At 48.4% G+C, this 13265-nt stretch overlaps 1 protein-coding gene across 4 annotated transcripts in view; it reads right to left on the reverse strand.

Moving 5' to 3' along the window:
• Positions 1 to 463: 463 nt before the first annotated feature.
• The window catches only part of UBA7 (ubiquitin like modifier activating enzyme 7), a 46550-nt gene continuing 33748 nt past the window's right edge, over positions 464 to 13265 (reverse strand). For 2 of the 4 annotated variants that reach the window (XM_079964318.1, XM_079964317.1), the window contains exons 23-25: positions 4292 to 4393; positions 3578 to 3678; positions 464 to 1443 (exon numbers count right to left, since the gene is read on the reverse strand). In XM_079964318.1, the coding sequence (XP_079820444.1) occupies positions 1314 to 1443; positions 3578 to 3678; positions 4292 to 4393 (333 nt within the window). In that variant the 3' untranslated portion in view covers positions 464 to 1313. Of the gene's footprint in view, positions 1444 to 3577; positions 3679 to 4291; positions 4394 to 12622; positions 12721 to 13265 lie in introns of those variants that run through there. The other 2 variants (XM_079964319.1, XM_079964320.1) reach the window with 2 other exon arrangements.

Genomic DNA, 13265 nt, shown 5'->3' on the forward strand with positions numbered 1-13265 from the left:
ACACAAAAACCAGAGGGTTTTTTCTACCAACACGCAAACATACTTCTCCCTGTCTTTTGAGCCAGAAGGCACTGAAGGAGGGTGCAGAGCAGAGATTATGAGAGGTGTATCCCAGGTCTACAGAGTCATTTGATGGCTATACAAGGAACCACATTTGGATCACCCCCACCACCTGGGCCTGAGGTTCCCCATCCTGTGTTACAACTTCATTGCTGCTACACCTTTAATAGTTGTACTGGGAAGAAAATGCTTAATTTCAAAAGAAGCCTCTGGGTTGCACAGTGAGCTCATTCCTATTTAGTCCTCTGCTATGCTCAGACCCCAAGAGCAAGAAAAGGCCTGCAGGCAGACACAGGTTAGTCCCTGAAGAAGATGCTTCTTCACTTTCTTTGTCAGGCAAGGAGCGTGTCTCTGCTTTAAACAGAATTTGGGTTAATCGCAGTCAGTGTATACACATTACTCATTCCATATATTACCCACATTTATTAAATTAATCTGCATCCTACCCCTCCTCGCAAAGGAGCCCAGGGTGCCAGACAACAAATGGCAAGACAACAATAACATTTGAAAAAACAATTCCAACATAGAAACAGACTGGGAAAGCTTCCAGCTTAAAACCCTTGCTGGAAGGTCTTCAGTAGGCAGCAAAACAACAACAGAGGCTGCCTCTGCCTAACATCCAAGGGGAGCGAATTCCAAAGAGCAGGTGCCACCACTCTAAAGACCCAATTCCAGGGGTGCCAACTTGAATAAAATATTTTGGGGGGGTCAGGTAGGCCCCATCCTGCATAATCAATTAAATGATGTGGTACACGAACATCATTTGAATGGCAAAGCCCATTATCTTTGGGGAGGGGCTCGGCTCCCTCAAATATTTTATTGGGGGGAGGGCAGAGGGACCTAGGCCTCTAGAAGTTGGCTCCTATGCCCAATTCATACATTGTGAATCTCCAGATAAGAAGGCAGTCACAGGAAGTCTTCGCCTGCACAGCGCAATGATCTGCCGAGTATATAAGGGATGAGACTAGCCAGGGGTCAGCAAACTATTTCAGCAGGGGGCCGGTCCACTGTTCCTCAGACCTGGTATGGGGCTGGACTATATTTTGAAAGGAAAAAAAGAACCAATTCCTATGCCCCACAAATAACCCAGAGATGCATTTTAAATAAAGGGACACATTCTACTCATGTAAAAACATGCTGATTTCCGGACCATCAACGGGCCAGGTTTAGAAGGCAGTTATCCAGTCCAAAGGTTTCCATTGTATTACACATATACACAGTTCCCTTTACTCCTCATTGGTTGGATCCCTCGGTCAGAGCCAGACATGAACAGGCGGTAAGATGCTATCATCCTCTTCATCTTCACAGACTATTTCCAACACCAAGAGCCGGCACTCCTTGGATAGAGCCTCTTTGGTGGCACAGCGAACCAGTTCCGTCAGTCTGAGAAAGTGAAAGCGAAGGGTGAATAGGAGGGCAGATGCAAGAGGGCAGGTAACAGGCAATCTCCTGTCACTTACAGTACTGATGTTTGCCACACATCCTTCACCAGGTATGCTCAGGTCCTGAAACAACTGCAGAACCACACCCAAACTATCATCTCAAATCCAGCAGCTGCAACCATAGGCAGGAATGGCCTAGCTAACATTTCCCAGGGACTGCTACTCACAAGACCTTTTGCGGGTGGGGTGGAGGCATATACATACCAAAGAAGAAAAAAGGCATTAAGGATGTAAGAAGAGATCCCGACCAGATCAGACTGAAGCCTGATCTGTTCCAGCATCCTGTTTCGCTCAGTAGTTGAGCTGAGACCTCTGGGGACCCCCATAATAAGCAGGACATGAAGGCAAGAGCCTGCTGTGTAGCACCCAGAAACTGGCACACCCTGACTCCTTGCCAGTGCTCAATGCTGCCTCCCTGCCACACTGGCTTTGTTCTTTTCCCCTCTCTGAATACAGCCGAAATGGTGGTTCAGAAGCGGGAGCTAAAATCAACGCAGCTTCTCGAAGGAGGGATGCTAGCACTTCTTTCCCATCTCCCCAGCCTCCTCCTCCACTGCACCCACCCGTACCAGAAAACCAAGCACACTTTTGCTCTCTGCTTAAGAAATGGCAGAGGCAGCCAAAGTGAAACTCTCCGTCCTGAGCGAGTCTGCAGCCCAGTTTGTTTTGGGGTGGGAATGGGGGGTTGGAGAAGGCGGGAGAGTGAGTGGGCAGAGAGCAGGACAGCCTGCCAAGGAGTCTGGAAAGATCATAGAGTAAGGGACTCTTGTTGCCTCTGGATGTATGTGGATGGCAGAGGCCCAGGAGAGCCTGCGTTTGGGGGTGGGAAGAGCTTGGTCTGCCCCAGGAAGCAGCGGAGGAGGCACTGACAGCAGGATGTTTACCCAGCGTGGAAGGGACAGGACGCAGAGGCTTTGCAGCTGCTGCAGATACAGTAACCCAGGCTGTTCTGGCAGGGGGCCTGTAGTGGGGGCAGCTATGGCCTAGCTATCCCACACTCCTGAGGGTCCCTCTGCCCTCTTCCAGGTCAGTGGCTTCCCAGCCCCTAGAAAACGGGCAAGCAGGGAGGAAAACAGGGCAAATGCCACTTCCAACCCCACGGCAGGCCGGAGGAAATGTGGAAGGGCTCACTGAGAGTCTGACTGCTTCCGGGGTGGTGTCAATGTTGCAAAAATGATATTCAGGTATTGCAAGTGGGTCACTGATAAGAGTTGTGTTTTGTTTTTTAATAAACCCATGTACTGGATTTTCCTGAGAAAAGGGTACACCTGGATTTAGGGGCAGAGGGGAGGAATACAGGCTGGCATTTTGATGTTGAAGGTGTTGTGTGGACTCTGCAAAAAACAAACCCTGCATGCATCAGCAGCTCCCTTCCCACCAGAGACAGCTATTGGAAGGTTCTCTCTGCCTAAGCCATGCCTTGAGAATACCCAGGGCACTGGCCCTCCTCAGGCTTCATGAGAATCAGGAGCAGAAGGTGGAAACAGGAGGTGGGTCAGGAGAGATAAGGAATGTGAAGATGGGGACAGATTTTGGGAATGACAGCAATGGTTTTTGGTGCAATTTTTTTTGATGGGCCAGGTTTCCTCTGTCACTTTAGCTGTGGGGCTTCTCAGACACATCTCTTCTCAAATCATACTTGGGCGAACATTAAGGCTTGTTGTCGCTGTTGTTTTTTTAAAAAAAGGAAGATTCAAGACGGACAAAAGAAAGTACTTCTTCACATAGAACAAATTAAATTATGGAAGTCACTTCCACAGTAGGCAGGGATGGCCACCAACTTGGATGACTTTAAAATAGGATTAGACAAATTAATGGAGGACAAGGCTATCAGCAGCTACATTCCCAATATTGTACCACCACTGCCAAAAGCAGCATGCCTCTATATACCAGAAAGTGCAGGAGGGGAAAGTGCTCTTTTGCTTAGGTCCTCCTTGTGGGTTTCCCCCAGGTATGCAGTTGGCCACTGTGAGAACAGGATTTTGGATGAGGTGGACCACTGGCTTAATCCAGCAGTCAGGCTCTTCTTATGCTCCTTTGTGTCCCCCAAACTCTGTTCCTTTGGATTCTCCTACCTGCTGGATAGCTGCTGTTCTTTTGCCTTTTCTTCCCAGAAGCCAGCGTACAGAAGAGCTTTTCCATATAGTAGCATCTGCAGCACCAAGCAATGCTCCATCTGTGAAAGCAGGCAGGAGTCAGCACCACACAGAGACAATCAGAACTCTCAACTGAAAGAGCTCCAGGAGCACCGGGTTAAGTACAAGTTGTGAGAGGGTGGCATTCAACTAAGTTATTCTCAAAACAGATCCACTGAAATTAATGAACATGGTTAAGTTAGGTCCATTAATTTCAAAAGGATGACATGGGAGTGCAGTCTTGGGAACCAGCAGACGATGGGGTGGGACAATCAGGGCAACCAGAAAAAAGAGCAAAGTTGGAGCAGGGAGCAAAGTGAATTGGATTATGGTAATGGGGTCTTTGGGACAGAACGGGGGCATCCCATTGATACTGGGGTGAATGAGGGTACCTGGTAAGGGATACCTTTGTGTTTGTTAATGCTGGAAGGTGCAACATGCCCATTCAAAGTGCTGTGCCCACTGGCCTCACATGGACCTCAGGATGCCGCAGAGCAGAAGACCCACTGCTGCAACCCCGGCATGCATGGTAATGAGGATGGTCATGATGGTAGCAGGGAGCATGCAGAAGTGGCATGGGCCATCCCAGCATATGCTGCCTGGGTTCCTGATGGAACCTGCCTATGAAACGTTTTACTTGGTCATCCTCTTCACCTGGAGGTGTTTGCAGAGGTCTCTCAAGGTGATCTCCTTTCCCTCGGCATCGACACCTGGCACCTCAATTCTGTCCCAGCAGCTCCATGCTTTCTGGCAATACTGAGATTAAAGCAAAATCAGTGAAGAGTGTTGGGGCAAGACTAATAATAAGACGAACATGCTTATTAGTGCATAAACTTTGGTGGACTGCAGTCCACTTCACCAGGTGCATGAGAAAAGAGCAGATACCCAAAGAAGGTCAGTTCTAAAATTAAATGCATCACCCAACCCAGCAGGTACCATGTCCCAACACGCTTGCAGCATGAACCAGGTAACCTATGAAGGAGCCATTTCCTGTAGAGCCAAGTGGGTCAAGGCCCTAGATCTAGGGTTGCCATATTTCAGAAAGTAAAAATCTGGCCACAAAAGTTGTTGAGCTTCCAATGGCAGCATTCTGGGTATGTCCGGAAAATTCTGGACATAAGGCGACCCTTTTAGATCACAAATTTTAAAATGTCATGCAGCTAAAACCTTTGTGTGCTGGGCTTACATCCAAGCAGGTTTGCATAGGATTATAGCCTAAAGGCCCATATTGGTAACTACCAATGGCCACAGACTGTTAGTACAAAGTGATTTGAATGACTAGACTTGCTAGGATCTTTTTATTAAACGAAAGCCTTAATACCCTTAACGTTGAAGACACAACTGCTAGATCACAAGCATGTCTAATTCACAAGCATGTCTAATTCAGGCTCCACAGTTCATTTACGATTCAAATATTAAAAAACAGAGCTGTTTGTAGCAAAGGAAACCTTTGCAGCAAAGGATTGTAGCAGCTCATTCTGTTCACCTTATCAGGAAGAAGGTTAAGAGGTGAACTGATTGTAGCGCACCTTCAGAGAGGAGAAGTTTTTAAGTGCCAAAAGGGCGGCACTTTAATCTAGCCAAGAGGAACATAAGAACCTCCAATAAAAATAAAAGATAAAACCAGACAAATTCTGATCTGACGCGGCATTTCAAACAGCAAAGGCAACTAACAATTGCAACACCCAATGCCAAGGATGTGGGTGGGTTCTCCAAAGCATGGAGAGCATTGGATCTGGATACGGGAAACCCAGATTCAAATCAGCCATAGAGTTCACTCTTCTTTCAACTTAACCCACCTCATATGGCTGTTGTGAGGCTTAAACATCTTGGAGGAAGGACAGAGCAGAATTCTAAGAAGCAAAGCAGCACAACCCTCACAGGCTCCAAACAAAGACCAGCCCTCTCCTCAAAATATGTTTTAAGTGGAGTCCATCGCAACAGATGTGGCATATAATATGAAAGGGAAGGGATGTGGTTCAGTAGCACAACATCTGTTTTGCGCACAGAAGTTCCCATGTTCAAGATCTCAGAGAGCTGCTGCCTGTCAGTGTAGGCTGCCAGCGGCCAGCATGAGGCAGCTTCCCTATGAACCAAAGGAAGCCATTCCTCCTGCACTGCGTATAGGAAGTCAGATCTGGATGAAATGATTCTTTCCTGTCGTGACGGCTCTGAATGCGCTAACTGTCAACGGGCCTAACGGAGGAGACTCTTTAAGGCTGCCTTCTGTCCATTCATGATCTGTGGCTCTCTGTTGCACAAAGACACATTGAGATGGTGCCTTGCCTATGCACAATTGTCCTTTTCTTCAGAACAAGGCCCAGGATGTTGTGGAACCTCTTAGCCCCCTGCACTGTTGACCCTGCCTGCCTGTTTTGGCCCTGGGCAAGGAGAAGGAGAGAGAGAGGAGGAGAACAAGAAGCAGCCAGTCCTCTTCACAAGGAGCCCTTTGGGGCTAGTTAGTGGTTCATAGCAGGAAGTGCCCTGACCAGAGAGAACTTAGTGAGGTCAGACTGTCGCACAAAGGGATACTGTCCTGGACTAACTCACTGGCCAGCAGGGGAGGAGAAAGGCTGGCCTGGACGCTAGCATTCGCCTGGGTCTCCAAAGCAAATCTGTCTTGTTGTCAAAAATGACAGAAAAATATATAGAGACACATGGACATATATACCACCCTAAATCTGGGGACAGAAGCAGCTGCCAGAGGTACCATCAGACCCCTGCCCAACACTCTCACAAGCCTATAAAAGTGAAAAGAACACTTCCCTCTGTTCCTGCGCACAACACTGTGCCCCCAATTGCCCTATACATTTAAAGCAGTGTCATAGAACTTTAAATAGCCATGGCTTCCCCCAGGGAATCCTGGGAACTGTGTTTTGTTACAGGTACTGAGTGTCGTTAGGAGACCCGCGTTCTTCCTCACAGAGCTACATTTCCCCAAGTTCCCCAGAAAAAGGGATTGTTTGTTAATCCGCTCTGGGAATTGTAGCTGTATGAAGGGGTCAGGGCTCTCTTAACAACTCTCAGAACACTTAACAAACGTCAGCTCCCAGGATTCTTCGGGGAGGGGCATGACGGTTAAAAGTGGTATTATACTGCTTTAAATGAATAGTGCAAATGGGGCCCGTGCCCCACAGCACTGCCTTCTGTTCCGCCTGCTTCTCAACAGGATGGAGACAGAGCTCCTCTGCCAGCCAGAGAAGGACAGGGCTACTGTTCTTTCATGCTAGCTTCAGGGCACAGGCCTCCACACCACTAGGTCTCATCAACTCCAGTCGCAGCAGCAAAGCCATGGATTGTAGGAGGGAACTGTTTTTCTCCCAGAGATACTGTACTCACCTGGGACTCTGTACTTGGGGAGGCTGTAGAGCCATGTCCTCTTGCACTAGTCTCCACCCCAAAGTATACTACTAACCGCTTTTCAGATTACAGGTAGGTAGCCATGTTGGTCTGCTGTAGTCGAAACAAAATAAAAAAATCCTTCCAGTAGCACCTTAGAGACCAAATAAGTTTGTTATTGGTATATTCCTTCCAGTAGCAACTTAGAGACCAACTAAGGTGCTACTGGAAGGAATCCCTTTTCAGATGTTCTGTCCACATGTAGACTGTAGAATGAATGGGGGAATGGATTTCACTATTCCCCCCCCCCCCCCGCATAGGCCCAGCAGGCTGAGATTCCTGCTTTGCAAGGGGTTGGACTAGAAGACCCTTGGTGTCCCTTCCAACTCTACAATTCTATGATTTCATCTCTGAAGGGGGTTTCTGTATGTGTACAGCTGCATGTACACACGTTCTCGCATGGGAGCAAGAATCCTGATCAGATAGAGGAGCCAAACAGCTGTTTGCAAGAAGCCCTTTCAGTTCTTCTGCTGAATACAAGCAGATTGATAGGTCTGGGCGGGCTAGCAAGGCCAGCATGGTCAATCCCACACCCAGTCCATGCTTTCAGAGGGAAGGTCTGATCACAGCCACCCTTTGCTTGGGATCTGGGGTCTTGTCCTTTGCTCTGTTGAGAAGCTGTTTCTAGTCAACTCAGCTGGAGGGCCAAACATTCTCTCCCAGCTTATTTCAAATTTACACTGAGGTTTTGTAGATTTCATGGAAAGGAGGGGTGGATGCAGAACAATGGAAAACAGGAGAACCATACAGTACTCACTCATGCTTCCTGCAAGCCCTGGGAAGTGCTGCTGGTATTCTGAAGAACGGAAAGCAAATTACAAAAAGGAACAGAACAGAAGCAGGAAGGAGGAACTCATGTTTTCAGCTGGCTGGTGCAGCAAGATGGACAAAAGCTCAGCTGTAGTGTGGTAGCAGCTACGCATTGGTGCCCTGCAAGTTGCCCTTCCTATTGTTTTAGACACCAGCTGAAAACTTTTTATTTCAGCAAGACTATCCAAACACATCATTCAGTTATGAATACTTCTTTTAAAAATGTTTTGCTGTTGCAATCTGTGCTTTATTGATAATTATCTTATTATGTACACCTGCTTGAAGAGATTATTCCAAATGAGTGGCCATTTTTTCTGAAAGCATTAATAAGAGCGTGCATGCAAAACCCAAACCCCTGTAAACGAGAGAGGATATGCTTTGGTTTGAAACATGCAAAGTCTCGCTCCTGACCATACCTTCTTCTTTTTTTAAAAAAAAAAGAACATGAATGGGAGGAGGAAGGCTAGAGTTGGAAATTAAAGTTGCCTCCCCGCAAAAAAATCATGGCCATTTGGGACCATATGGTCCATCCCATTTGCTCTTCTATGTTGTTGCCAACCCAGAGGGCAGATTCCCATCCTTCCAAAAGAACCATATGGTTGGGCTTGGCCTTTCACACTGACAGGGGACTCATTAGCACCTCTCGCTCAGCTCTTCACCTTCCAGCACCTTAATGCTGCTTCCACAGCAAAGCAGAACCGAAGATATTCTGGGTGTCCCCCCTCCCCTGAAACCAGCCAGCTTCATGCCGGAAAGGACCAGCCTGCAGAGACTGGGGCAACAGGAGTTGGGTTCTGATCTAAGCAATGCATCCCCCAGCTGGCTGGATGTCCCGATGCAAAGAAAACCTCCCTTTGCCTGATTTTTTTCCTTTGCTCATGCCTGCCTTACAGTGCCCTGCAAACTTATTATTCTCACACCCACCCGCCCCAAAAAATAATTTTAAAAATCGGCTCAGGCACTAAGGAGCAAAGGTCCAATGAATCTTATTCTGGGGGGGTTAGGCGTGAATCCTTTGGCGCCAGGGTAAGAGCTCCCTTCCCCCAGTCGCCAGCCCTTGCTAAGTAATGACTCCCATATGCTGCTTAATCAGTTCCACACGTTCCTGGACCCGGCACCGCTCTCAATTCCCTTTTGCAAATCAGCCCCGTTCCTCATCTGGAGCTGCTCCCTTCCTCCTGATGCTGCGCTCTATTCACTCCATCGGCTCCTCTCCTCTCCTGGTTCCCCACCCAGCCAGCTCCGAGGGGAAGCAATTTCAGATTCGCTGCTTTCAGGAATGGATTCATGATTTCACTTCAAGGGGGGGGGGCAAACTCACTCCTGAAAGTGGAAGCAAACCGTCCTTTGCCCCAAGTGGTCCTACGACTGCAAACCCAACCACCGCTGCTCTGGTTTCTTTTTCCTTTCCCCTTTTTTCCGACGGCGGTTCTATCTATAGCACCACCAGAATGCCCTCCATTCCCAGAGGGCTGACATGGGCAAACTGGGCACGGCGCCACTTCGCTGCAGCTAGGCCTTTCCTCTTAAAGACTTTAGGGGAGAGAGAGCGAGCTCACACACTGCACAGCTGCTCCAAGATTCAAAAACTCTCTCACACACAAAAAAAATCATTTCCCACCCCCACGTCACTAGGGAAGCTTTGAAGTTCCTGCTTATATAGGGACCGTTCTGCGGAGCTGGGCTGTTAAGAAATCTGAGATGTCCTTAAAAAAAATATAATCACAGGACGTTTGGGGCCTGCGCGCGCGCTCAGCAAGCCCTCGGGCCGTGCAGCGTGATCTGAACTGGGAGCGCTGGAGGGGGCGGGTGTGTGTGGAGGAACAGAGGCGCCGAGGCGATAGAAGAGCCGGCCTCCCCCCCCCCCGTCTTTCCTGCCCGCCCCTCCACCCCGCTCCGGTCCCACCAATCTGGTTCCAATCTGCGTTTCCTGTGTAGCAGGAAGCCCCAGCCTCGCACTCCATAAACTCAAGACAAAAAGGCTTCTATTCAAACAGACGCTCTTAATTTAGCTTCTTGCTCTCCCGGCCCTCCTCACCGATTCCACAGCCCCCCCCCCATCCAAGCTCTGGTTTCTTTCTCCAGAAAAGGGAGGGTTTTTTTTGCAAGGAAGCCAAGGCTGGCCCTAGCCCCAACAAATTGGGAGGAATGTGAAGTCTTGGGGCTGCCACAAAAAAGGGGGGAAGCACCCCCAAAGTCTACGTCTGTGTACGTGTGTGTGTTATGCATACATGTGTGCAGGCTCATGTACACACATATGCATCCACATGTATATAATGAATGGCAGAATGCCTTACAAAGAGGCAGCTAGCTAGAAGCCATCGTGTAGGACAGTTAATGGCACTGCTGGTAAGGCAACCCTATGGAATAAGCGAGGGCTGGCTTAGGGCATCACCCAATGTGCCGTAATTCCAACTCTGAGCTAAGTAGGTCTGGGGAGTGGATGGAAGGCTGCCCAGGAATCTTACAAATGCAACCCTGAGCTCATTGGAGGAAGGGCAGGATACACAAGTAATAAACAAACATCCGCTTATGTCTTGCTATGTCCTTTCCTGGAAAAGGCTCACCACTGACAGTAGTAAAACAAGATACAGTGATCTAGTCAGCACAACATAGCTCAGCACAAATGTATGGTCTCCTATAGATGAGATTGTGACCTCTGCTTCTCATCTGATCCTGCTACTGCTAAACCACGACTTAGCGTACTGTCCAAACCCTGGCTCATGTTTCGTCGAGCTCCAGATAAAGCACGACCTATAACCAAGGTTTGTCCTTGGCTTAACAAACCATGGTTTGTCTGGAGGAGATAAAACATGAATCCAGGTTTAGAATAAACCCTAAGCTGTTCACATCAGCATAGCAGCAGCAGGAGCAGAAGAGTAACAAAGCAGCTGCAATATCTAGGAGCCTACCACATTTACACTAAGCCATGGTTTGGCTTAACATTACATGGAAACTGAAGCCAGTGAATTGCATCCAAAGATATGTAAGATGTTACAAACGTGAACAGATGAGCATGAATTGCAATTCCTAATTGTCAGCATGTATGTCTGCTCTCTATTTCCTTGGCTAGTCACCCTGTTGTCAGAAGATGCACCCCCACCCCACCCCCCATATATATATATGAAATTTTATAAACCACTTAATAAAAAAACTTAGTGATGCATATTTAAACAGTAAAATAATTATCAATAATATGGAGTTAAAGTCAGAATTAAAAAAAAGATTAGGCATACCTTAATTGTATGTCAAAATAGGCTCGCTGAAATAATTTTTTAAAGCAATTCTAAAAGTACAATGAAGGCACCTGACTGAAGTTAAATGCTAAGGAGTTCCAAAACTTCACAGAAGCCGAACACGTATTAAATGGCACTTGTAAAAGTGCGTGTTCCATTGATAGAAGCTGCCAAGTAGGTACATATGGGGCAAGGATGTCTCAATTAAATCGGTCCGAAGCTGTTAAGAGCTTTATATACTACCAGTAAAACCATGACCTTGGCTCAGTAGCAAATTGGCAGCAAGTGAAAATCTTTAGGAAGAGGTATAATACGTTGGCACTCCTGTCAGCAATTGTGTTGCAGCACTGACAACTGCACTTTATGGGCCAAGTACAGGGGAAGCCCCACAAAGAGTGCAGTGAAGCAAGCCAACCTTGAAGTTACCAGTGCCTAGACTACTGTGGCCACGTTACCCAGCTCTAGGAGCATATGCAGCTGCCACTCCAGACTGCATGCTTACTCCTTCAGAGGAAGTGCAATCCCATCCTGGGAAACTCCAATTTCTTGGACACGTGAACCAGGGTCTTGCCAGGATTCCCTTGTCCAGCTCACCACTACATCTTTGACAGTAATGCCAATCCTACCATAATTATTCATACACAACAACTTGTCTATCGGCTGAAGGTAATACGGCTGGGTAAATTCTATCGCCTTATGCTGCTCTCAAGATGTCCACCAAGTATCTACTGCATGCCTGCAAGGCACAAGGGGAACAAATGTTCACTGCCTTGCATGAGGGCCCATTCTGGATTCACTGGGCCTGCTGGCTATACCTCCAAGAAACACCTCTCAGTCAAAGCGGTTCAGAACACCCGGTGGATGCACAGATGCCTGTGCGGAAAGGTCAAGAACCAGCATCTGGGGCTGAGGCTAAAGGAAAGGGGTGTTGAGTTAGGCCAGGGCAAGAAGAGCCAGAGATCCAGCTTGGCACCAGCTGTGTGTGTCAGCTGCAGATTAAAGACCATTTCCTGTGTCTGACAGCTCACAGGCAGCCTCGTCTGTGCCTCTCCTTCCACACTGCTGCTAGCCTGATACACACGCCAGGCACCGGCTTCTGAAACTAGATCTCCTTCGCCTTCTGCCTGCCAGAAGGGGCTCAGGAAAGGCAGGGTCAGCAGCTGAGTGGGAACAGCCGTCCTCCCCCACACATCAGCTCCTGGCAAGCTGCTCAGTACCCAGCACCCAGACAGGAGAGATGGAGTAGGAAGTCTCCCCCTCAACACAGTCTGGGAGTTGCTGACATCCCTACGGGGCAGCCATTCTAGCACCAGCTCCAGCTGATGAGGCTTGCGCAAGTTCTGACTGCGTGGCCCACTTCCAGGGATAAGGTATGGCTGGGCACTCTGGGAACGGAAGGCAGTCAGGCCTGAAAGCATCACAGCACCACCATCACCCTGGTGCTCAAGGGCTACAGTGGTTGTCCCACAGCTGCTATAATGTCTTAAGGGGAACTTGGTCAGGAGAGGTTCGCAGGCTGGACATGCAAATCTTTCCATACCTGTTTGGCTTTGGGCATCACAGCAGCAGCGTAAGAACTAAAGGCATGAGGTGCTGTACATCTGTCTTGAAACGTCCAAAGCTGCTCTTAGGTGCACTCTGCAGCACAGGACAAGAGCAAGCCATTTCTGTTTCATTTAGATTTTTAAGAGCTGGAGCGGGAGGGAATTAAGGAGGTACCTGTCTGAATCAATGCCTGTGCCCACACAGAAATGCTCCTAGGTACAGAGCCTCTAATCCAGCTATATGGGATACTGCACTAGCCTTGGGGAAGGCAGATTCTTGTTCCTGAATGACTTACTCTCCACACTGCAGCAAGTCTCTTGTAGAGACTTGGGAACCTCCAAGTCTGTCCCTTGCCAGCCACGGCCCTCTTCCCACGGCACGTCCTTCACCAACCCTGCCTCACTCTCTCCTCAAGCAATCTTGCTTAGCTAGGATGTGTCCTTGAACTCCAATAATGCTTTTTACTTGCCTGGATGGAGGACAGAGAGGTGTGTGTAGACTGTACAAAGTGAAAATGTACATCTGTTGGTCCTCCTCCTTTTGCCTCTGGTTCCACCCACCTCTGGCATGTGGCCCCCAGGTGATTGTCCAGAACAGAACACGGCCCTTGAGTTGAAAAAGGTCCCCTGCCTCTGATC

The sequence above is a fragment of the Podarcis cretensis genome, assembly GCF_951804945.1.
Source record: "Podarcis cretensis genome assembly, chromosome: 2".
Taxonomy (NCBI): domain Eukaryota; kingdom Metazoa; phylum Chordata; class Lepidosauria; order Squamata; family Lacertidae; genus Podarcis; species Podarcis cretensis.